Source organism: Nanorana parkeri, unplaced genomic scaffold (genome assembly GCF_000935625.1).
Source record: "Nanorana parkeri isolate BGI_ZX_2015 unplaced genomic scaffold, ASM93562v1 scaffold1985, whole genome shotgun sequence".
In the NCBI taxonomy this organism is placed as follows: Eukaryota; Metazoa; Chordata; class Amphibia; order Anura; family Dicroglossidae; genus Nanorana; species Nanorana parkeri.
In genome coordinates, this window is record NW_017308253.1 from 149,870 (window position 1) to 176,977 (window position 27,108).

The 27,108-nt window shown below is 42.1% G+C and overlaps 1 protein-coding gene across 1 annotated transcript; it reads right to left on the minus strand.

Moving 5' to 3' along the window:
* Positions 1 to 12,333: 12,333 nt before the first annotated feature.
* LOC108800304 (olfactory receptor 1G1-like) lies at positions 12,334 to 13,269 on the minus strand. Its single transcript, XM_018572280.1, has one exon. It carries the CDS (start codon positions 13,267 to 13,269, stop codon positions 12,334 to 12,336), a length of 936 nt encoding a protein of 311 aa, XP_018427782.1.
* Positions 13,270 to 27,108: the final 13,839 nt, after the last annotated feature.

Sequence of the window (27,108 nt, forward strand, 5' to 3'; positions counted from 1 at the left end):
AAGGGGCAACACCTGGCAGAGGTAAGGAAGACACCAAAGAGAGCATAAGAGTATGGTACCAAACAGAGGGCAATGATTCAGGCTTTTGGTATCAGATCCTTGAGCAAGGGCACTTTAGGTTGACAAAGAACTGTTAGCAGATCATGAGCTGGAGAGGCCTGATGCAGTGGTACTACCCCCTTGTGCTTGGGATCCAACATATTGCACTGCTAAACAGACAACTTTATTGGAAAAAACAGGTACAAACTGTGGGTACTCACAAAGCAGCTGCTGAAAGCAGAAGAGGTTCAAATAGCCAGATGTGACCAGTTCACTCTAGGTGACAATAAGGGCTAAATGAGGTGCAACTGAGTGTCTCTTGCAAATAGGAGCAATGGTGGGAATGCTGAAAAGATGGAAACAGAGTTAAGAGTGCGCACGTGCATGACACTGCAGTTAGTGATACAGCATTTAATTCCCCAGAGTGTTAACTCTTTCCATAGAGAAAAGGGGGTAGTAATGTCACCCAGTGGTTCTAATCAATATAGTAGGCTCCAGTGCTTGCCACATTGCCCACTCATAAATGAGCCTTCAGAGGCTGGGTCACACCAGAGGCGGTGCCATGGCTCTGGACCTGGGAAGTGCTCTGCAGCTAACACAGTACACAAAGGTCTGGGAAGTGCCAAAAGCAAAGTTCAGTGCACTAAGGTCACATTCCAGACAGGTTCCACAATCTTTGCTCCAGCAAAAGACGGGTACAGGCTCCAAAGCTTTTTATGAGGATAAAATTATCTGGATAGCTGCAAAAGAGCCCAGCTAAATGAAGTCTTGACAAAAGGAAAAATATAATCTTAAAAAAGTAGAAAATGCATAGAAGAAACGTTTCCATTCCTCCTGTAGGTGGCAGAATATTCATATTGTCTCCGAACAACTGAATCATGTGCCCTGCAATGGACAAGGAAGAAACAGAGATTTTTAGGGATTGTAGGATACTCCTGGAGGTTTGTGCCTAGCTTTGATACGTTAGAAGCTTCAATTAATGATCTCACCAAGGGGAGCACGTCCACCATGGTGAAATGTAATGAAGAGGTAGAGAGAGCTTTCCAAGAGCTGAGGACAGCATTGTGTAAGGTATCAGGGTTAATTACCTCCAACTTGTGCAACAAATGTCTCTGCTGTTTGCCTTGGAGCAACCTTGCCCTAGAAAATTAATGGGGAACAACAGTGCTATGTTTCAGCCACAAATTAAACCCTGCAGAGGGGAACTATTCAAAATTGGAAGAGAAGTCTTTGACGTCTTTGGCAGACAGTCCTGGTTGATTCCAGACCATTCTAATGTACAGTGGATGGCTCAGAATAAAGAGGGCAATGCAAAGGTGGTTTCTGGCTCTGCAACAATTCATGTTTTATTTATAACACAAGCCATGGACCCAACAAAAGAATGCTGATGAACTGTCATCCACTGTATGGTGACAAAATGTGCTCCTTCCTACATGTCTGTGAGGCACTGACTGGTAGGGTTGTGGATGGTGTAAATGTGACACCTAGGTTTCTCCCCTACACATAGTGAGGGGCTCCAGAATTTTAATTTTTTATGGCGAAAACAAACTTTGTTGTTTACTGAAATCTCAATAAGTTCTATTCTTTACTGGAGTCTGTTCTTAGTGCTGGAACCTGCAGGCTCCTTTAGCAAGATAAACCTTTCAATCCAAGATTCATGTTTTTCCTGTTAGCCAAACACCAATTAGTCAGCTGTGCTCAGGCCTTTAATAGATGATTGTGGTTCATTGGTGCACTCTCTTACTCACTTTCTCTGATAGGTAAAAGCTTGAGGCTTGTAGGTAGTGTCCTGAATTAGTTCCCCGGTGTCCCTACTAGATGTTCCCAGTGCTCATGGTACAGGCCTGGTATTAGGAGCCCATCTGGGGTTGCTAGGCAACCCTGACCCTGTCAGTCCTGAGTGTCCTTGGGAAGGCTGTAAGTAAGTAGACCCAGGAGCAGGAGGTTGGTTGTCAGTGTGAGGGACACTGTACTGATTGGAATATCTACCTTGGGGTATGTCCAGGAGGGACCATGTAGAAAGGTGCCATTGCTTTGTGGTCTCCCCCTTAGGGTGAAAGAGTAAGGGCATTCTCCCAGTTATGGGGAGGTACACCAGGAAATCACTTTATTCACTGTTAGGTTAAGGTATCTCTCTAACACTCTCTCAAGTTCTCTCTGAAGATCTTTGTAGCCTTCACTAAGTATGTCCCACCATTACTATGAATGACTGTTGTTTATTATCCATTGCCAAGTAAAGTTGATGTTTTGACACAATTACCAGAACAAGTGTGGACTGTTCTGCATCAGTGTGTGACTACTCTTAGGCATTGGCTTGTGCCTAGGAAAAGAAGTGGGACCCATTCCATCAGAAGTGAGCAGGCTTCTTGGGGGACCTGGATTCTGGTCAGGCCAGACTGGGTAAGCTGTTTCACGTAGGGTGAAACACCTTTGTGTTCTGCCCTGTGAATGTCTTCATGTTCTGCCCTGTGAAGAACAGGACCTGACAAACCCCATACTATGGACTGAGTGTGCCTCAGAACAACCAATGCTAGCAGAGGAATAGTTAGATCTATGGGACATGTTATGTAAAGAGTTAATATGCACTACGCGTGGTGTTCTTGTGACTCAACAGGGTGACTATTGACAGGATTCTAAATATGTGCTGTTTGTTTTAAGAAACTAATTGGCAGGGCACCTTCTTAGTAAGGAAATTACTTAAGTTTAGATAGTGGCTCAGACTAACAGATGTTGTTTTATGCTATGGATGGACTTGTTGTACAAAGCCCTCTTGCATTTAAACTGTCCATGGGTGTCCTTGTCTCATGCATGGTTACTGCTGCCACTACCAGTAAAACCTGCGATCAGAACAGTTAATCGGTTTTCAAATGAAGTTATTTTCATGTATTTCATGATTATGTTTCATGTTATCCAAAAGCTCTAATGACTTCAGAGACTGTGATGCGTTTGAGTCCTCAAGACATTACAAATCTAATTAGTCACTTTGGGTCATACAATGTTTACAGGTAACAAGTCAATAATAAGAATTAAACTATATTAAGTCTGGGGGGACTGGCTCTCTGCGGATTCCTTGTTACAATTCTCCTTGGCATTATTGTTTTTCACGTCTAAGAAAAGCTACTTTGCCCTGATGTAACCTTTTGCAAATTTCCTGCAAGCCATTGTAATGTATTAAGAAATGTAAGTCTGATACTGCTACTGTAGATTTTATATGAATGATGGATGTCAAAAGTTCACATACTCACAAACTCTGACATATTTAGGCATTAGTAGTAAATAAGGTGTGTTCACTTTAATCATTAATCTTTTAAACCCAACCCAATTATTGCTTCGTGCTGACACATGAAACACAAGCATACATTGTCCTGCTCATTTATATGAGCAAAGCTTTTTTCCCATCCAGACTCCCGTAACTCTATCGTATCTATGTATTATTATATTTTTCCTTGTACAGTATGTATGACAAAACAATGGAAATCCAATGAGGAGTCATATACAGTAAGGCATGAAGCAAAAAAAATAAAAAATATGCGGAGGGCGTACATGACTAAGTGAAAAGTGGAAACAAGGAATAAAGAGTTAATTAAGGGATGGGTCAACAGGGCAGGGTCACTTACCTAATTGGTCAGGTTCAAAGTTCGGACAAGGCCTTTGTGGTGGTCTAAGGAGGAGGGTCCCACTGGAGTTTGTCAGAGATCGTCGGATGAAGAGAGAACTTTCCACCCACCCGCCCTGTAAATTGGTGTTTGTGGTCGTTTTAACGTCATAGCAGTTTTGGTCTTTTTGGGGTCTTTTGAAGGAGGAGAACCAAATCAGTAAAGCAAAACAAATGACAAACGCACTCATCAGCTCATAACCAGCTTTCGTGCAAGGTGCACATGGAAGGGCTTTTGCTGTTGCTGTTGTACCGCATAAAGCCCTTCCAAAAACGTTTTGCTGTTATACTGTATAAAGCCCTTCCATGTGCACCTTGCTTGAAAGCTGGTTATGAGTTGATGAGTGTGTTTGCCATTTGTTTTGCTTGACTCATTTGGTGCAGTGACACATTGGGGGTGTCACGTACCTTGGTATGAGACTGAAGTGACTAGGAAGGCCTTCCCTTGCTGCTCTCATCTGAGCCCCACTGGAGATGGAACAGTAGTTATACAGACAGAGAGGGGCACGAGTGCCTGTGGCTGGTATGACTGCTGGACACACTAGATGTGCTGATGCTGACAACAGGACGCTAGAGACAGCTGGTGGAAGATGGCAGGAACAGGCCGGGTCATACACTAGCAAGCAGAATGGTACCGGATCAGGAGGCTGGAGAATGGTCCGGGACGAGCCGAATTCACAAGGCAGGCAGCAAGCAGGCAGAGTCAAGAATCAAGCTGGGTCAAAACAGGTATCAGGAGCAGAAACACAGATGCAGATTACAGCTGAAGATCTCTCAGGAGCCATCTTTAAATAGCCCGCCTGGCGCCAAGGAAATGCATGTGCACGTTACTTGCGTGTGCATGTTTTTGCGCATGTGCAGTACTAGCAGCAACGCGCCGAATACGCGCATGCACATAGCGTGCAGTGGCCCGGGCAGAAGCTGCACTATGGTTGTTGACTGATGCACCCTGACAGGGGGTCTCAGCTGCCATTGTGATGTGCGAGGTCCCTTGTGTGTCCCTGTGCCTTTAAGGTGGTTGGGCTGCCTCCTGGCCAACCTGCATCCAATGTTATATTTTGCTACATGTGCTCCAAGATGGAGACTCTCATAGGTTAGAGTTAGGACCACACTACACAGAGGGGCCTTGACGAGGCAGTGCGGCTTTCACATATTCTGCAGAAGACGTGTATCTAAAACCTCTGTTTTCAATCTTAGCGGTTAGACAGGTTTTTTTTTTTGCATGCTGGCTGGTGAGTATGCTGGGAAACTTTTTGCTTTTGTACTGTATAAAGCCCTTCCATGTGCACCTTGCTTGAAAGTTGGTTATGAGTTGATGAGTGCGTTTGCCATTTGTTTGCTTGACTGTCTTGGTATGGGTCCTCAAGTCATAGTGATATATGGTAGTGGAACAGGCAATTGAGATATGGATGTGTCTGTGGTCAATGTGCAGGTTGTCCCCGAGGCTGTGTGGAGCGGCTGGGGGCCTAACTGATTCAAGGGGTTCCGCAGAGACAGCATATCTGGTGATAATTTGGGCCTTCAAAAGACCTTAAAAAAATCTCATGCTTAATTTTCAGTTCTGTTAAGTTTATTATTGTTATTTTTGTAATAAAAAAGGCTGCTATGGCCATTCAACTCCATCAAAAGTGTGGTCTAGTTTTATTGGGTTGAAGAGGGCAGATTGGTAGTTCCAGTAGTCTTTGTATCAAGGAAATTGGGACATCGGTTCTACATTAGTCAAGTAAATAGTTGTCAGGAACCGGGTCTGAACCCAGAGCCTCTGCTATAGCTGGCGTTGGTTCTACCTGCTAAGCCACCTAAGAACCTTGGATCAGATGCTGAACTCTGACCTCCTTGCTCCTCCCTTGAACTTCCTATTTAAGCCATACCTCTGCACTTCCTCTTTGCCAGATTATTGTGCTCCTGCCTTGATCTTGCTTCCTGCTCCCTCTGTGCTACTATCTACTCAAACTGCTTCGCATGTACTGCTTCCTTGGCTGCTGATTCACCGACTACTCTCTCTGTCCCCTGCTACATACCTGATACCTTTGGCTCCTGACCTTGGCTTGTTCACTGACTATGCTTCTGCCTGCTCCTCCACCACTGCCCTATGCTTGTGTACCGAACCCGGCCTGTTATACTACGAATTGTCTGCTGCTTCAGCTGCTGGACTCTGAGTCTGATTCCAGATCGTAACAACACTTTTCTCAGATATGCTATGCTGCCTGTCCCTTCCTTACATAATAGTGCTTGCAGTATGTCAATAAGTGAAATGAAATTAAAACTTTGCACTCTCATGTAGTCTCATGCAGCTTCTGAGAAAAAAACCCAAATAAAGTATTTATGTTCAAATGAAGGCGCATTGTACAGGCTGCATAGATAGTATTTGAACAATCTCCTGTAGGCAGTATTCTGAAAATGACAGACCCCCATGATGTCTGCAGTCCAAAAATCCACAAACAATATTTAAGTACTCTTGGTAGGCTGCATTTTGAACAGGAAGGGACAACAGTCAGGTTTTAATTAGAGTGTTATTATTTCTCAGAAAAAAAGACAGTGAACTATTTTGCTGACTCCATGCACAGTATGTAAGCACTTCCACTAGGCCACAGTTTAATGGAGTCAGACCAGGCAGGTTTTAATGAAGACATCACTAAATATTGTACTAACACCCAGGGCCGTCTTTACCGCAGGGCAAAAGGGGCAGCTGCCCTGGGCCCCATAAGTTACAGGGGCCCACAGAAGCTGTCCCTTTCATGCGGAGCGGCAGGCAGGAGCAGAGACAACGCTAGTAGCAGGGGCAGACTGGGCGACTGCAGGCATGTTGACAGACAGGACTGGTGCTAGCTTAGCCTGAGGGGGGGGCGGTAAGTGGCAGGTGATAGAGAAGGGCAGCCGAGTGGTGGGAACAGCGGACGATGAAGTAGCTGGTAAGTGCTGGGAGCGGCCGGAGCTGTGCTCTTTCTGCCTGTTGTCTGCAGCTCCAGGGAGTGGAACGCCTGGCCAGCAGAGGAGGATGATTGCGGGAAATGCAAAGGGGCCCGGCTTGGGGGAGCGGAGGAAGATGCTGGCTGTTCTGTTGGGTGTATTGTCTTTCAGAGTCTTGTTTATTACATTAGAATCCTGTTTATTACATTACAGAGTCCTGCGTTTATTGCGTTGCAGAGTCCCGAGTCCATTGCTTTGCAGAGTCCCGAGTCCATTGCGTTGCAGAGTCCCGAGTCCATTGCGTTGCAGAGTCCCGAGTCCTTTGCGTTGCAGAGTCCCGAGTCCTTTGCGTTGCAGAGTCCCAAGTCCATTGCGTTGCAGAGTCCCGAGTCCATTGCATTGCAGGGTCCCCAGTCCATTGAGTTATTACATTGAACCTTACATATATATATATATAATTTTTTTGTTTCTTTTTGGGGGAATGGTGATGTAGGTAGATACAAGGGTCTGGGGTGGGAAGTGGGCGGTGCAGGTGATGGAGGTGGGAGGGTTGTCGGGACCCTTCAGCAAAATTTTGCCCAGGGCCCAATTAATATTAAAGACGGTCCTGCTGATAACATACACAGTAATTAAAACATTTACTGGACCGTGTTTTGAACAGGAGAGACACCAGACAGTGTTTAACCATTTCACTTGCACACATGTTAAAATCCACATTTTAGGCCTGAGAGTTACTTAAAACCTCCCAGAATTATATATTTTCTGAAAACAGAGACCCTGTAGGATAGGTGGCAGTGGCAAATTTGTATGTTGCAGTTTATCAAACCAAAAGTTCACTAACAAAATACACAAGGTAATTTTAGTGCGCAAAAACACAATTTAATACCCATTTTTTTTCTAAAATATAAAAGAGGAGGTTGTGGTGAGTAAATAGATACCCAACATGCCGAGATTATAAAATATGTGTGCCCATGAAATGGTGAGAAATTACAGTACACCAAATTGTCCATACACAATGCTTTAAACACCTCCCGGTCCACTGGCCGTACCTAAACGGCCTGTACGGGAGCTTTGTAGATGCGGGTGGGAGTTTTAAGATGTCCTTCCCTGCCCCCAGTGGTAAAACTACATCAAATGTAAACAGTCGGCGATGGCTGTTTACATACAAGCGTTCTGGCGTCTGTAGAGACCTCCAAACACTTGTATTTTGTGTAGGTGTGCAGCCCCCCCGGGATCCACTGTGCCCGGTGCGAGCCAGGAACGACACGGTGGCTCTGTCACCAGAGATCAAAGGGGGATCAGTACACGACCGCCCTCTGATCTCCTCTCCGTTTTCAGAATGCAAGAAGTGATGTATAGTACATCACTTCCGCATTCAGCTGTCATTCCCGGCTACAGAAGCTGGTGAATCAGATCTCTGCTTCATCAGCTTCTCTGGGGGTCCCTAGGTGACATTAGGGGACTTAGAGATCCCTGATGTCTCCATAAAGAGGACCTGTCATGAAAATTGGCTATCACATAGGGGGCTTCTTATCCCCCTATGTGATAGTAATAAAGTTAAGTGTAAAAAAAAAATGAAAGAAGCATAATAAAAATTAGTCACAAAAAAAACAACAAAAAAAGCTTTAAAGTCCCCTGCCCTCACATACAGATGCAAACATGCGTCAGGTGCTCCTACGTGCAAAAGAGATGATTGCGCCCATTGTGCCCTACATGTTCTATATCACCGTGAACATCTGAGTGAGAGCAATAATTCTAGGGCCATTAATCACTGATAACACTAAACTGATGAGTGGTAAAAGCTTTTAAAGCATCGCCTACGGCCAATTTTGGGTATGGTAGTTTTGTACTGCAAGCACAATTTAAAAGCTTGACACTATTTAACTGCCGTGACCCCGCCTTTTATATTTTACCAAAAAGTGGGGTGATAATAAATGTTTCATATAATTTCATAGGGAAACAGATTTTTTTCAAAATGTTCAGTACTTTTTTTGTTATATAGTAAAAAATAAAACCTCCAGTGGTGACTAAATACTGCCAAAAGAAAGCGCTATCTGTCCCCAAAAAATGGTATAAAATTTGTTTCAGTACAGCGTTGCATGATGGAATAAATGTCAGTCAAAGTACCACAGCGCTGAATACTAAAAAATGGCCTGGCCAGGAAGGGGGTGTAACATCCCGGTCAGCAAGTAGTTAAAAACCTGTAGAGGTCATCACTTTAGAGGTAACCATGAAAATTGTCCCTAAAATTATTGTTCTCACATGTATGCAGAAATACCTAACATCTATGGTGCAATCGTTGTTTTCGGATGTAGGTGCACCTGATGCGTTTTTGCATATGAATGGGGGCCGGTCCTGGATCTGACCGACCATCGCGCGAGCGGGAAACTGCCCAAATTTAAAATCAGGCATCGATGCCTGTTTACATACTAGCGATCTGCTGGCTATAGAGCCAGCAAATTGCTTGCATAATGTGCACCCCCCCCCTTTCTTCAGCCCCCCTCCGCTGGTCCCGATTTTCTTTGTGCCTGGTGCGAGCCCGGGACCAGCATAGTGGCTCTGTGACAGAATGTGGAAGTGATGTGTATTACATCACTTCCGCATTCTTGTGTCACTCTCCACCTTCAGACGATCTGTGCTTCATCAGCTTCTTTGGGGGTCCCTAGGTGACATTAGGGATCTTGGAGACCTCTGATGTCTCCACAGAGAGGACCTGTCACATCTCTTTGCTATCACATAGAGGGTTTCTTAGCCCCCAATGTGATAACAATAGCGTTAAGTGAAAAAATTAAATAGGAAAAAAAAATTAAAGTTGCAAAAAAAATTAAAATAAAGTCACACATGAAAAAGAATTAAAAAAAACACAAAAAATGTTTAAAGTCTCCGCCCATACATGCATGCGTGCAAACATGCGTCGGGTGCGCATACATGCTAAAATGACGATTGCGCATATTACGCCTCACATGTTACATATCACTGCGAATGTCGCAAGGAGAGCAATAATTCTAGGGTCATCAATCGCTGATAACACTAAACTGATGAGCGGCAAAAGCTTTTAAAGTGTCGCCTATGGCCAATTTTGTGTATGGTAGTTGTGTGCGATTTCACGGGTGCACGCAATTTTACTCAAAAATGTTCTTTATTTTGAATTTTTGCATAGAATTACATACAGTATAATGCAGAAAACCCAAAGAGGGTGTACAATATAGGCAGAACTATAACATACTAAGTATGGATATTCACTTAGTCAAATTGGACTGCGGTCCGAGTACGTGGGTGCACGCAATTTTAAGGCTTGACATGTTTGGTGTCTATTTACCTGACGTGAACCCGTCTTTTATATTTTACCAACAAATTGGGTAATAATAATTGTTTCCTAACATAATGTAAAAAAAAACGTTTTTTTTTCAAAATTTTCCGTAATTTTTATTTAATATAGTAAACAATAAAAAAAACCCAGTGGTGATTAAATACCACCGAAAGCAAGCTCTATTGTCCCTAAAAATGGTATAAAAATCATTTCAGTAAAGCATTGTATTACGGAATAAATGTCAGTCAAAGTACCGCAGCGCTGAAAACTGAAAGATGGCCGGGACAGGAAGGGGGGTCTTCAAGTGGTTAATTTAACTCTATGTTTTAACCACTTGCTGTCTGGAGCATTTTCGTACTATTTGCACACACATGATAAAATCTGAATTTGTGGCTAGAAAACAGCTTCAAACCCCCAAACAATGATATATTTTCTGAAAGCAGAGGACCTGTAGAATAATAAAATGCTAATTGCAATTTTTGATGTTGCACGGTATTTGCACAAATGTTTATCAAACCCGTATTTTTAGGATAAAACACACTAAAATGAAATTTAGTGCACAGAAACAGAATATAATACCCACATCTTTGGTAAAATATAAAAGATGGGGTCACACCGGGCAAATAGATTCCAAACATGTCAAGCCTTATAATTGTGTTTGCCAGTGAAGCCGCAAAAAACTTCAATACCCAAAATTTCCCACAGTGATCAATTGCTCTAGAATTATTGCTCTCACTCCAACAATCACGGCGATAAGTAACATGTGTAGCACAATTTTCATTTTTGCATGTAGGCACACCGACGGTGTTTGTGTATGTATGTGCCTGCACATGGGGGGCGGAGGACTTTAAAAAAATGTTTTTTGCATTAATAAAAAAAAATGTTATGTTACTTTCTGTTTTTTTTTTTACACTAACTTTATTGCTATCACATAGGGGGCTAGCAAGCCCCCTATGTAATAGCAGATAGGTTGTGTCAGGTCATCTTTATGGAGACATCAGAGGTCTTTCAGCCCCCTAATGTCACCTGGGGACCCCAAAAGAAGCTGAGGAAGCCGAGATCTGCTTCACCAGCTTCTTCTTCTGGCTCTAAGAGCCGGAGAATGTACACAGTGGCACCAGAAGTGATGTAATACACAGTGGTCGGAGGAGAGATCAGCAGCTGTAAGCCTGCTGATCTCTCTCTGATCATTGTGGGGAGACCCGTTGTGCCATTCCCTGGTCTGCACGGGTAACAGCAGAGACTGGGGAAGCCGGTGGTGGCAGAGGGGGTGGGGGCAGCACATGCCGATGATCGTTACAAACAACGCCGGATTGCTTGTATCTTAACAGCCATCGCCGGCTGTTTAAAATGACACAAAGAACATGGCTTCAGCTGCGGCTTCTGTGGGCCACCGTATATGTACGTATTGTGGCCCGGAAGTGGTTAAAACTTTTTTTAAAACTTAACTTCTTTGCTTGTGCCAGGAAAGATTGTGTGTGACAATAGTAGCAATCTTGCTGTCCTCCCTTCAAAAGGAAAAAGTTCAGGCGTGTGCCTGGCTTGGCATACACTGAGTGGCCAGATTATTATGACCACCCCATCAGTACTTCGTTGGGCCACGAGATAACTCCATGAGAAGTGCTGTATAGCAATGTATAGCAGTAGTTATCTCTTGCTCTGTCAGCTGTCCCAATCTATTCCTATTCCAACACACAATGACAATATACTGATGGTAAATCTGATTTTTAAAGGGAAGTGGCTGGTGCTTAATAATGATTGCCACGTTGATTGGTCCTCCATTGCTGGTCTGAAAGCAACAATTCTAGTTCTAAAATGCAAAAATAAATCAACATTCTCTCAGCCCAACTCATTGCATCTGAGAATGTTAATCTACAGATTAGTGATTAGTGAATGAGTTAATCAGGCAGTGAAGGGGTTAAGCCTATGACTAAGCCCATAATTGGGTGAAACATGTCATAATGAAGAGGATCTATGATGGGACAATGTGTGTACCTTTCTGCTATAATAAAGTTTTCAGCAAAGCTTGTGGTGTGTGACCGGACCTCGTTCTGTGAGCAACTGCTGATGCTGGAGCAAGACAGGGCTCGGCCGGTGTGCACCCAGTATTCTTTCTAGTGCTGCTGTGAAGGAGCAATGATACTGGGCTATGGAAGGGTAGTGATTATGAATACATAGGAAGTACTTGTGTTTGCTTGAGGGCATTTTTCATAATTCTGGAAAATTGCTGCGCTCATTGAAGCATTGTTCACAGAAAAGGAATTCTATGTCACAATTATATTTTGGGTTATTTTGGGGCTGCAGTTGAGGTATTATGGGTAAACCTTATCTCATCTGCTTTTACTTCTGTTGTAAGTTCTTCAAATGTATGACCACGTTAAAAGAGCCATAATGATTTCTCATCATGGTTTTACTAAGACTACTGGACAAACTTCACATTTATCAAAGCGACAAGCTTAAGTATGGCGCGCTGGACATCTTGGTTTCTCAGGCTGTATATCAAAGGATTTAACATGGGAGTTACAGTTGTATACAAGACAGATAAAAAGTGATCCATTGCATCAGAGATTTCATCTGCTGACCTCATGTACACACACATGATAGTGACATAATATAATATGACTACAGACAAGTGTGACAAGCAGGTGGAGAATGCCTTTTTTCTACCCTGTGATGTTTTTATTCCAGCAATAATTTTTATTATATTGGCATATGAAGTTAAACTAATCACTAGAGGGAAAAGACCATAAAGCAATGCTTCAATGAAGATCACCTGCTGAAACCCCACATCTGCACAGGAGATCGCTGATAGGGCTTTAACATCACAGAAGAACTGGTAAATCTCTTTGGTATGACAGAATACTAATTGTGAAGCCATTAGGGTTATAAAAATGGCATTCACAAAGCTTGAGCCCCAACTCAATCCCAAAAGCAATGCGCATTTTCTATTGTTCAAAATCAGAGAATAGTGTAGCGGGTTACAGATGGCAACATAACGATCATATGCCATGCAAGACAATAAAATGATTTCTGTACCACCCATGAACATGAAGAAAAAGGTCTGAGTCAAACATGTTATAAGACAAATTGCAATCTTTCTGGTCAAAAGGATGTCCATCAGTTTTGGGAGAGTGACTGTAGGGTAGCAGATGTCAACAAGTGACAAATTGATAAGAAATAGGTACATTGGCGTGTGAAGGTGGGAATCACAATATATAACAATAATCATAGCAAGGTTCCATACTACTCCGATTAGGTAAAGCAATAAAAATGCAGTAAAAATCAGATGTCGCTTTTCTAAATAGGAGGAAAACGCTAGAATATAAAGCTCTTTATAATGTGTGAGATTATCCATTAGCTTGATGCACACGTTCCATAAGTATCTTACTGTATTTGTTGATGTATAACTTTACTAAAATAAAAATGATATGTATTTATTTTCTTATTTTTAGACCCCCCCACCCTGCATTAAAAGAATGCCAATTTCTAATTACCTCTCCATGCTCCAGCCTCCTCCTTAGTCCAGTGGCAGTGGTCTTCTTCAGGCCTTACAGCAGTCAAGTAATTTTGCTCATTTCCTTTGAGCCCAGCCTGGGAAGAATGCCTAACCCCTGTTGAAACAGAGAAGAAGCTGCTATGACATCACCAGACTGGCTAGAAGATTGCTGGGAAAAAAAGGGATGTATAACGTTTTTAAACTAAAAAGTACCTGGGGGGGGGGGTCTTTGGGGAGTAGGTGGGAAATGCAAGAGGGGGTAAGGTAAATGCTGGAGTTTTCCTTTTTAAAAAATGCAGAATAAAACGTAATGCTTGCAATGGAGGCTACCCCCGCACTGCAAGCGCTACATGCTCGTTTTTGTCTAGGGTCTAAAATAACACATATACACTATATTGCCAAAAGTATGGGGACACCCCTCCAAATCATTGGATACAGGTGTTCCGTGAAATTTCCTTGCTACTAAATATTCCACGGTCACCTGTTAGTGGTATTATAACAAAGTGGAAGCAACTGGGAACAGCAGCAACTCAGCCACAAAGTGGTAGGCCACGTCAAATGACAGAGCGGGTTAAGCGCATGCTGAAGTGCACAGTGCGCAGAAGTCCCCAACTGTCTGCAGAGTCAATAGCTACAGACCTCCAAACTTTGTGTGGCCTTCAGACTGGCACAACAACAGTGCGTAGAGAGCTTCATAGAATGGGTTTGCATGGCCGAGCAGCTGCATCCAAGCCTTACATCACCAAGTGCAATGCAAAGCGTGGGATGCAGTGGTGTAAAGCACGCCGTCACTGGACTCTAGAGAAGTGGAGACGTGTATTCTGGAGTGACGAATCACGCTTCTCTGTCTGGCAATCCAATTGACTTGTCTGGGTTTGGCAGTTGCCAGGAGAACGGTACTTGCCTGACTGCATTGTGCCAAGTGTAAAGTTTGGTGGAGGGTGGATTATGTTGTGGGGTTGTTTATCAGGGGTTGGGCTTGGCCCCTTAGTTCCAGTGAAGGGAACTCTTAAGGCATCAGCATACCAAGACATTTTGGACAATTTAATGCTCCCAACTTTGTGGGAACAGTTTGGGGGTGGCCCCCTACTGTTCCAACATGACTGCGCACCAGTGCACAAAGCAATGTCCATAAATACATGGATGGGGGAGTTTGGGGTGGAGGAACTTGACTGGCCTGCACAGAGTCCTGACCTCATCCCGATAGAACACCTTTGGGATGAATTAAAGCTGAGACTGCGAGCCCGGCCTTCTCGTCCAGCATCAGTACCTGACCTCACAAATGGTCCAACATTCCCATAGACACACTCCTAAACCTTGTGGACGCCTTCCCAGAAGAGTTGAAACTGTTATAGCGGCAAGGGGTGGCCCAACTCAATATTGAACCCCACGGACTAAGACTGGGATGCCATTAAAGCTCATGTGCGTGTAAAGGCAGGCATCCCAATACTTTTGGTAATATAGTGTATATTCACTCAAATCTTGGTCCCGCCTAGCTTCTCGACTAATCCTTGCAGCCCCTCTCCCCCACTGCTCCAGTGATCTAAGGATCCATGAGTCATTACATCTAATACAGTGTATTAGACATGAGGATGCCCAGGGACATTCCATCGCTGGAGCCAGATGGGACCGAAGTTTGGGTGAGTATATCTTTGTTATTCTAGACCCTAGCAGAAAACGAGCCCCATTACAAGGGTTCATTTTTATTCTGAACAAAATTCTTCTGGAAAGCCCATCTCCAGGCAACATTTATATAAGTAAGCGCTAAGTGACCACCTATTTTGGTCTCACCGACATCTGGCTGTCCCATACACTCCCAGTGTTATAGTCCCAGGTACTTTCCCTGAATATACCATCCTCAGCAGCTTCCCTCAGCTCCAAGACTTTTGGTATTCACCCTTGTGGGTCACTGTCCCTCTCTGTCTCCCCGACAGGGATCTCAGGGTCACCGACCCTCTGGACCTCTCCAGCCTTCCTGGCTGTGTCAATTGTGCTCATGCACGCAGCAGCGTCTGCCTGTAGCCGTGTGCCTACTGCACACCCACAACTCTCCCCCAAAGCACGGGGCTGGCTTCCTAATAAGGCTGCTCTCAGCCACCTGATCAATAGAGGAATTGAAATTTAGAGAAGGAACTCAAATTTAGAATGCAGTTACTATAGATCTTGCAATGGTTATGTATAAATACAGCATTTAACTCTATGAAAAAAAAACAATAAGAATTTTTTGAAAAAATAAAACAGCATATAGGTTAGATTTTTTATAGGCAGTACTGTATGATATCTAAGGATAGCTATTCATAACCTGATAAAACAAAGCATGGCAATCAGATAAAAACAAAACATTATACAGGAAGTCACGTAAAGCACTTTTGAACACTGAAATCAATTATAACACAGAAATATTTAGAATGTAGGTTGGAATTATGATATATGAATATAAATTGTGGTCTGCACCACTGTCAATGTACATGTCATAACCCGACCATACAACTGACCATATCAGCTAGAAGGTCTTCTTAAATAATGTCACTGATTAATTAATACAAATGATTCACATAGAAAGGCCTCCTTTTACCCAGAGGGGCAGTTGGTTCCCATCTGAATGGCACACAACATCCCTATTATTAGCTGCATTATGAATGTTATTTCTAATTTCACTCATTTAAATTTAATAGTGCGGTCTCAGTAGAGTTCATTATTGACTCTTTTTTGTCTAACTAATACATCAAATGGTGTTACAATAAAAAATAAATAAAATTTACCATTCCTTTAGAAAGTAGAACTCCATTCATTTTTGTTATTATTGTGTGTGACATCCTTTTGATACTGTGTTAAATTTTTGTTTCTGTGTGTCCCTATTGGTGGGGGTCGCTCTTTCCTTCTCTTTCTATTTGGAAATCTTTTTTTCAAGACAATTTTTTATCATTTGCAAATAACATGTTACAACAATCAAACACAACAAACATTCTGACAACAACAAACAACAACAATAAGTGTTTGCCTCTTATTAACCCCTTAGATGCCGTAGATGCTAAGCTCGTTTGGGCAGAGTCCTCCTCACCTATTGTTTCTGTATGTCAATGATGCTTGTCAGTGCTTCTTACTTGTTTTGTCTAAACAATTGTACAGCGCTGCAGAATATGTTGGTGCTATATAAATAAATGTAATTGTAACTATTTAGCAAACAAATGATTATCCGCGCTATAGTGCTCTACCCCAAACTCCTCGATAACACCCTATTGACAGCTGTAGAGATAGAGAGAAGCTATATAAACTTCTCCCACATTATATTAAACAAAAGACACTGCACTATCTCTAATATTATAAAACTCTAAGTGCATATACTTAGTGACAATTATAGAAAATTTTGACTCCAACTTATATATAGTCCATATAAAAATATTCCCAAAATTGATATGATCAAAAATAAATGTGATGAAATCCTTGTGTTCACTTTCTTTACATCAGTGAGTTAAATAATCATTGCATATAAAGTTCCACAATCACTCGTGACTTCTGTGCTTCAAATCCTCGTCAATTAATCACCAGTGACACACGCACAGCAGTGACGAGGGATCCCTCTGCTATGGGTGTGCTATAGTTTTCTACAACCCATAACATTTGTGAACTGCGTCGCTTCCAGGTGCGCATGCGCATGAAGGAAGGTCATCAGGAAAACAGCTGATGCAGATGATGCATTCTCATCGGAAGTGACACAGTGGAGAAATTTTATGGGGTCGAGAAAAGTTATAGAACACAGGCTTTGACACTGTCCAGCTCCTCCCATTCTCCTCCTACAGCTCACAGCCCAGAGATCCAGACAGCCAGTGTGGCCTACAGTGGGCAATAGTGCCTACATATCAAACAAGGAGTGGAGTAAGGACGGAGCCAGGTTAGGAGAGGAGAGTGCCACCCCCAGCCAGCCACCCCTTTCAAGGATTTCCCAGTGACTCCTCACATCACCTGACCATTCACACTACCGTTACATGGATGGCAAAAGTGGAAGGTGTGACGGGGAGAAGGCAGGGTAAGAGGGAGAGTGAGAGGGGGGCCAATTTGATGCACCAAGTTACTCGCAGCCTGGGCCAGAGGTTGCCAGTCAGCCCCTGGGTGCTGTGGACTACTATATGAATTACTCCTATCCATATCATGCTGTGGAGCAGATTTCTCAACCGGGGTGCCTTCTGACTTCCTCAGATATGCCTCCACATTTTCACACAAATGCATGCCTCTGATGTGAAGAGAAATCCTGATGTGAAAGAAAGGGGCTCTGATGTAAAGAGGGGGGGGGGGGGGTGCTTCTGATGTGAAAAGGGGCTGTGATGTTAAGGGGAGAATCACACTTTTTTGTGTATTTTTGCTTTGGGGACTCCCTTCTTAAAATTATGCCAGATCCGTATCTTGTAAGAGGGTATGGGATGGATTTTTTAAATTTAACATTAACAGATTTTAGACTGGGGTGCCTCGAGAATCTACATATTTTAAAGGGTGCCGTGACTGAGAAAAGGTTGGGAAATGCTGCTGTAGACTGCTATGTGACACACTCCTATCCATATGGAGTGTGTCACATAGCATATATAACATAACATATATACTCCTGGCAGACATCATCACCAGGTGATAGCCCTACTTTTTGGTTCAGCTGAGCAGATTCCTTGAGATCTTTCAAATTCTACCAGCTACAATGTTTAGCATCATCACCTTTATTCGTAGAGCAGGCAGATGACAAAGGAATCTATAAAACTGGACCTGAAAATACAAACAATACAAAAATTATCTCCTTGGCCGACTGTGCAGTGTGGCAGAAATGTGTAAGGCTAATGTCACCCATGACATACCGGGTTCCATGTGATGCTCCATCACTGGCCGGATAAGTGAGGTGTTTCTTTGTTGAAGTAAATGGTGCAAAATATCAATATGAGTCACCAGTATAAGTTACCAGCGAGGGAGCGATATCTTGTGTATCAAGGCAGTAAGGGAGCAACAAATGGAAACATTATATTTTAAAACAAAAAGGCATGGCTAATATTATGTTAAATGTGAGGTTATTATGCAATCTATTTATCAGAGGCTAACAATATATTTCATGTGTGGGCCCATTAGTTTTTAATGGGATAGAATGACATCTGATGGGAGGTTTGGAATACGGTTTCTGATTTCTGATCGTGAGATAATTAGTAAGGTAATATACGTGGGGTAACCTGAAAACCCATTTTGAGGGGTTTATGTTAATTTAATTATGGGTCCACTGGTTTCCAATGACATATAGTGCTGATTGTAAGATAATGAATATGTGTTGATTTGAATACCTATCATGAGGGGTTAATGCTAATTTATGGTAATTTATTTATGAGCCTAAAGATCCCAACGACCTATAGTACCATCTAGGGGGTTGTCGATCTTGAATCTAATATTATACATGTTTTATACTAGGATGTTTTTAGTTAATGATTTTATAAGATACACATTAGGTAGTAGAAATATGGTAGATTCCTATATACGGACCAAAGGAAACTCCCATTGGGATATGTAAATCTGGTATCTGTGTATGCAAATGTGGTATCTGGGTATGTATCTGTGAAATATAAAAGGAGATAGAGTCAGTGTGTATGCTACCCTTGAGAAAGTCCATTGGACGAAAAGCGTAGGGGAGGAGCTACAAGCAGACGCTAGTGTATGGAGTGGAGGAGACAGAGCTGAGCTCATACAAGCCGATTTTATGTTTTTACGGCGCTGAAAAACTCTTTTAAATGTAAGTGTTCTGATTTTTATGAATAAACTATCATCTAGCAGTTTTACACTATGTGCAATCTTTGTTTTCTATTTTGAGTGGATAAAGGTGCCCATACACTGCACGATTCTCGTACGAGAATCGCGGGAAAGTGTATGGGCACCTTAAGAGAGATTTGGGAGAGACATTGAGCGGACTCATCATTTTCAGCTGTTGGTGATTCAGTGGAGAGGGAGACATCGCACATCAGGGAATTTTGCAGAGCGTTTGAAGACCACCGTGGGAGGTCGGAAGTATCTGGTGAGTGTGCTAGTGTTTGTGCACCTGGAGGTGGATCACTGGTGATTAATTGACGAGGAATTGAAGCACAGAAGTCACGAGTGATTGTGGAACTTTATATGCAATGATTATTTGACTCACTAAAGTGAACACAAGGATTTTATCACATTCATTTTTGATCATATCATTTCTGGGAATATTTCTATGTGGACTATAATTGTCACTAAGTACTGTATATGCACTTAGAGTTTTATAATATTAGAGATAGCGCAGTGTCTTTTGTTTAATATAATGTTGGAGAAGTTTATATAGCTTCTCTCTATCTCTGCAGCTGTCAATAGGGTGTTATTGAGGATTTTGGGGTAGAGCACTATAGCGCGGATAATCATTTGTTTTGCCAGATTGTGACATAGATGGAGAAAATACTATAACTCCCTCTGATGCTCTCCTGACGAAGCGGGCTATTTTTTACCCGTAGAATGCATTGAGTTGTCCTCATTCCACTGTAATATCACGTATGATTCAATAAATATTCCAGAGAGGTTGATATTTAAGGATCTTGTAGAGTATAATCAGTGGTAAACAGAGGAAATAGCTGACACAGAGCTTATGAAAAAAGTAAAATAGCAGTAATTAGGAAATAAATAAAACAAACAATGTGTCAATGTAATTCTTTTTTTAAATTATTATTTAAATTTTATTTATTCTTGTTATTATTATTATTGTAGCCCCCATCACCTATTGTGAGGTGCCTACTAGAAATTTAGTGATTGCCAGAACTGTAGTCAGTCTTGCTGAATTATAGTTGGCATTTATCTGGTTTATTCTAGGTCTGCCATTGATTGTACCTGACTGAGTGGAGTGTGACTTTGCTGCAGTGTGGGACATCCAATGAGGGACACTGTGAGTGTGTGTACCGTCCACCAGCCAATCACTTGGTCTCTCTCAACCAGTGTTGCATGCTGGGACAGTGCTTATATACTCTAGGGAAATGCCACATGTTCAATTCTAGTTTGGCTCCAATGGATTAGTCCAGGTTGGGGTGCTGTCCAGCCTGCCCCTAGGCTAGGCCTGAGGCCTGGGGGTGGAAATATGTGAGTGCAGGAAAAGCTTTGCTAGGCCTCAAGACTGGAGGAGGCCTCTGCTATTGCTGGAAGTGGAAAACCAGGAAAGCTGATGACTGTTGGAGGTGCCTGGAATATAGAGAACCTCTAGAGCAAGTCTGGTGTCTCTCCAACTGAAGATTGTATGCAAATCTCTATTCAACTGTGCTGCAAATGGATCTACATTGAATCACTAAAAGGGACTGGTGAGTCTGGAGTCTGGGAGTGAGGTTATAGGGATCCTAGACATCCTAGGTAAAACAGGCGCAGAGTGAATATGTTTAATAAAAGTTCTTCAGCATCATACTTCTGGCCTGGATGTCAGCTCTGTGGGTCACTTGAAGAGGACGGTTAAAGGAGAACTATGAGGTGAGTGCTTTTCACTCACCTCATAGTTCTAGCCGACCTGTCACAGGTCGGCTCAGTAGATCGGGAGGTGAGCGAACACATAAGTGGGAAAAGAAAGGCCATATCCGAAATCAACGAAAAAAACAACAAAAAACAAACTGCTAGATAGGTGTCCTGAGCGAGGACAAAAAAAGAACACAGAGGAGGTGGGAGAAGGGGGCTTTATGCTCTAGTTAGGGGTGGTCCTATTAGGAGCCGGGGGCGGGGTTAACCCATTAGTATGCCGACATGAGGAGAGCCAGGAAATAATCTGCCCAATCATGGCAGGACTGTAGCCAATTACCGTTTTCGGACGGCGCAGTGCATTGTGGGATGTGCCGGGGTCGAACAGACCGCGGACATCCCATAATGTTCGGTGTTCGGCGAACGCTAGAACATGCAGCCCATCCTTAAACAGGAGGACACTAGTTTGTGTCCTCCCATTACCCTAAGGTGAACTATGGGGAAAAACACTGACCCCATAGTTCTCCTTTAATGCTAATGGGTCAGCTGGTTACCAAAAGCCCTAGACAGACTAGTGATGACCCAGGTTATTTTGGCGGTTTCTTCCAGGGCGACAGACATTTTCCAAGTATAATATGCAAAATATTTGTATAATTTAAGCTCCACAGGAAACATTTCATCTCAAAAACAGGTTGTTACAGAGATCCAGGTCTCCATTTCATTTAGCAATCAGAACTGTAATTATATGTGTTTGATCAACAATTTTCCTTCTTGGGAAAGTAATGTTCTAATGAGCCATTGGAGTATACGGAGGAATAGATGGTGCTTCCTTGGTTCACAGGGATGTATAATGGTTTCTATAAATATGTACTGAAAATGTAAACCTTCCCTAAATAAGATTTTATTACCCTAAAGAACATCTATGAACACAGGTAAGGCTACAGCCAAACCATTATTATTATGTTTATTTCTTTATGCAATCTTTTTCATTGCATATGTTACTTATTGCAATCATTATTGTTTGGCTCCCCCTAACCTTCAGTTTTTGGCAAAAAAAATATATTTGCAGTAATAAAATAGCAAAATATAAAGAAGGGCCTGAATAGAAAACATGTGTCATCTAAATAAAAATGGAAGTACAATCTTTCTGTGAAAATGATTTCTGCCCGGTAACAGATGTGACGATCTGATTTAGATATGACCAACATTCTGAATGTGATGTGACCACTCTAACGTGAGCTTAGTTTTTTGTATTTTTAGCAGGGGTAGTAATCTAAACTTGAGATGATGGCCCATCACGGGAGCGAGCTTGGAGCGGTGGCTACTTTACACCGCCGCAAACACTGAATATTTCCACTTTGGTGAAATTTTTTTCTCACTTCCTTTTGCATCTTAACAGCAGGAAGTGAAGGGAAATATCCCCAGCATGACACTTCTTAACTAGGGTGATATGGTGTAGGGTGTAGGATTGATATGGTGTCTGTGAAGGTTCTTATTCCTCCAGGTCATGGTATATCTGTAAAAAATAAATCAAAACAAATGTATTTGCTGTATTTTTCTTGAAAACGTCTCGCTGGTCATCCCACTAACTTTCTTAATTCAATTGTTTCTGAATTAAGAAAGCTATTCAGATGACCAACGAAATGTCTTTAAGAAAAACACAGCAAGTCCACTTTCATTGATTTACTTGTGTATTTGATTTATTTTTTACAGATAACTTGATAGGGGGTTTAACCCTTCCCTACCCTATCCAAAACTTCAAAAACATTTTGGCTATATATTTTAGGCTTAAACAAGATTTGTTCATTTATTTATAGCACTGCTGTAACACTGTTGAGATACATCTTGCATTTGCTTAAAATGATTTTCCACAGTGAACCCACTTCTCAACATCTATCCAACCTTTACCAGATATTCCTTAGCCATTGGCTACATAATGTACAGGCAGTCCCCGGGTTATGAACAAGATAGGTTCTGTAGGTTTGTTCTTAAGTTGAATTTGTATGTAAGTTGGAACAGGTACATTTTTTAAGTGTAACTCCAGCCCTTCCCCCATTTTATTTTTGTTTTGGATAGCATAGGGAAGGGTTTACCCCTGTAACATTTGTTTTGCTGTATGTGCCCCTGCTCAGATTTCTGTCCTTGTGACAATTGGATTTTTAAAATTTTGGGTTGTTGTGGAAACAAGGATTGGTGATAAAGCTTCAGTGGAGACACCTTTTTCCCATGATAACTCTTACATGAGTGAATTTCCCTTCCTAGGGGTAGATTTCCTCTCACTTCCTGTTGTCTCAAGAACAGGAAGTGAGATTAAATCTTTCTAATGAGGATACTAGACAGCAGTAAAAACATCACAGTGACCCGGAAGAATAGGCGGGCACCCCTCATCTGCACGTCTAACAATAGCCAACTTCCTGTAATGTACGTACGGTACTACGAACCAGACCCAAAAAGGCGGGCACTCCTCGTCAACACGAGCACGGTAGCATTGCAACTACTGGAACGCTGCGTGGTACACTTTGGCTGCAGCCTGGGACCCCCTGCTGTACAGTAATAGCCTCTGATTGTAAGTAGGAGTCGTATGTAAGTTGCATGTTTGTAACTCAGGGACTGCCTGTATTTCTACCCAGCATTTAACAATAAATGTCTTGATTTTCAATACACTTGACTGTGAACCCTACGTTGTATATTAGGAACTGAGTTAACAACAAGTTGACCAATACAGCTGGGAACACCAACCACTGGACACATCGTACCATGGAGGGGTTTTCCTATTTTCATTTTATTCATGTATCTTAACTTTTTTTTCCTTGTTTTGGTAATTTGTTCTTTAGATTGAGGAATAATTTTAAATTAATTATACCGATTTGCTGCATCACTTTACAAAAAATGCTTGATGATGAAAGCCTGGCTAACAGGACAGAGCGGAGTCAATTTAACATTGTTGCCTTTCCTACAAGTCCACTGACCCAGATGATACTTTTCACTGGAATTCTCATCATCTACTTGATAGCAATGTTGGGAAATATGATCATCACACTGCTGATCATCCAGAGTCCTCAACTACATACTCCCATGTACTTCCTGATATGTAATCTTTCTGTTTTAGACATGTCTTTTATATCAGTCACCATTCCAAAGCTTTTGGTTATCACCAAGATGAACATAAATATTTTGTCTTTTAATGAATGTATCTCGCAAATGTACTTCTTTATTGCAACTGCAAACATAGAGTCTTTCCTTCTGACCTCAACGTCTTATGATAGATATGTAGCAATTTGTAATCCCTTGCTCTATCCTTTAATCATGAATAGCATTTCATGTTTCTTCTTGTCTTCGGCATCCTGGCTCCTTGGATTCCTAAACTCACTACTGCTCTCATTGCTTACATCGAATTTGTCATTTTGTGAGTGAAACGTTATTAATAATTTTTTCGGTGACCTCAAGGCTCTTCTAAAATTGTCCTGCAGTGACACCACTCTCATTCAGACTATTATACTTGTTGACAATTTTGTCATTGGTTTCTTTCCTTCTTCTTTGACCTTGGCCTCCTATGCTTATATTATTTCTAGCGTGTTGAAGATCCAAAGCAAAGAAGGAAGACGTAAAGCTTTCTCGAACTGCACATCGCACCTTACCACAGTTTTCCTATATTATGGGACAGCGCTTTGCTTGTATATGGTTCCTAATGCTAAAAACTCTCAAACCAAAGATAGCATTCTTTAATTTGTTTATGTTACTTTAATTCCCATGGTAAATCCATTAGTTTATAGTCTAAGAAATAAAGATGTTTTGGGAGCTTTGTCAAAGGTAACTGGATGGGATAAAAAACGTAGAATACATTTTCCAAAAAGAAATTAAAAAGACGTTTATGTCTAAACTACAACAAGTAAATCTCTCATTTGATGTTAACATTGCAATGGTAGTCCATAAATGAATAATGTATATAATAAGTATATAATATTAATTAATGTGTTTTTGTAGTACCTATAATTTATTCTTACTTGTTCTTTTGCAGGGCCAGCACTATAATGAGGCAGCCTGCGGTGGTTACCTCAGGTGGAATCTCATTGGGGGCCTGCCGGGTGGTGGGGGGGCGGCCACAGCATCCCAAGTTGCTATAAGCTCTTAACAGACTGTGATGCTTTCTGTGGCGTCCCACCAACTCAATGATGTCACCAGTTGCCAGGAGCTGAGCTGGACCCTCTGGCTGGCATCCTGCCGAGCTCCTGGCAACCGGTGATGTCAGTGAGCTGGACCGGACTCTGAGAAATTTTCGAGATTCGGAGATTCGGATGTATCCCAATTTCCGAATAACAGTTATGACGAATGAAAACTATTCAGAATTTCCGAATACGAAATTTCGGACTAAATTCGTTAACGGTAGTCCGTACGAATTTTCGTTTGTGGACGAATTTTTGTTGCAGCAAAGTGACATTAGAAAAAAAAATATATTTTTAATGTGATTGTGCTGCAACGAAACGAACAAAACGAAAACAAGGTCGTTCAGACCTACGTTAACGAATTTTTGTACGAATCCCGAAATGAAGTGAAAAACGAAATAACGCAAAATCCGATTAAAAACAAAACTGAACTAATTTCTTGCCAGTGCACATGTCTACTAAGTTGCAGCCAGAACTTACCAACTGTTGCAGCCTCGCCTCATCGAGCGGTCCCCTCCTTAGAAAAAAAAAAGATAAAATATAGAACATGGAAGAGAGGCCTCGCAGCCCCTCCATGCAACCCCTTCCAGATAAAGGAAGAAGATACTGATCAGTAGATCCGCAATAAGTGAGAGTCCCGCTTTTTTTCAATGTGGCATTGTAATAGAGGGAAAGGTGTTAGCTAGGATATGAGATATCGGCAACCGACCTCCCTCGAAGCCTTGGATACATACTATTTTAAGCTTTTAAAATAGTATAGCAAAACGTGTCGAGCCTCATCAGCATTGCGTGACTCTTACGGTCATTGCTACACGTTTACCAACTTTGGTTGTCCCACCAGAGGGTTCACTTTTGCATTTTTCCATATTTGAGTTGTATTAGTTGAAGTACTATATTCGTTATCTATACATCCTGCCTCTGTTCACATGAACCCTATCTGTGGGACTCCAAGGGGGTCATTAGGAGGTTCCCCTATTTGGGCGAATTCTTTTATATTCCAATTACATTGCTTAATGTTCTCTTTTAATACAAATTATTTTGATAAACTAATAAATCTTCTATTTTTTTTATATATAATTGCTTTTGATGTGATGTTTACTGGATTTGTCACTCTGCTAGCCAACAAAAAAACTCATTTTCTCTTCTTTGCCGTGTCATTACTCCCGTCACCCTAAGCTCAGTATACCGCGAGCTACAGCTCGCGGGATACTGAGACGCCGCAGCTGAAGCGGATCCCGACAATTATGTCTGGATCCGCCCAGCTGCGTGAGTGACAGCTGGCTAGAGGCAGAGCCAGCTGTACCCGCCCCCTCCCCATCCGTACTGCCAGTCAGCGCTGGAGGATCGAAGGGGGAATCCAGCCCCTCCCCTGTCACGGCAGAGAGCAGTGACAGGATCGAGAGGTGAGCGAACGCCGGTTATTGAAAAAACTCTAATGGGTCTTAGTAAGTGGTAGACAATAAAACATTGCCCAAAAGCTAGCCAGCTGACTATCGACGTCAGAGGACGCCAGCTAGAGGAGGTTAGCTTTGTAACTTTTTCAGGGAAAATTTATGTAATCAACAAGTTTGAATTTTGGGCAATGTTTTATTGGCTACCACTTACTAAGACCCATTAGAGTTTTATTCCATCTCCATAATCTTATATATATAATTAACTGTCCTTGATGCTCCCCAGCAATCATAGGCGCTTTTGATGTGCTCTTACCATCTCAGGACTATGGGCTGTTGTCATTGTTTGCTGCTTGTGCTGGTCATCCGCTGAGTATGCACTGAGGGGGTAAGACCAGCTGACCTCCTTTTTTGGTTTTTCAATAACCTTATCGTATTGATTTAATGTGTAATTATTCACATGGTTATTCTCATATGCTTTTCTAAACTACCTCCTGCTCCTGATGAAGCGCCCTTTGGCGCAAAACGCGCCGAGCCTCATCAGTATTGCGTGACTCTTACGGTCATTGCTACACGTTTACCAACTTTGGTAAACCTTTGATAAATCATAGTACCTGATTTATTTCCTTGAGTATAAAACTGATCCCAGAGATGTCCTGGTCTTTTGATTATATCTTGTG

Bases quoted from the DNA above. Each gene is read 5' to 3' on its own strand.
- LOC108800304 (XM_018572280.1), bottom strand. From the start codon at position 13,269: ATGGATAATCTCACACATTATAAAGAGCTTTATATTCTAGCGTTTTCC.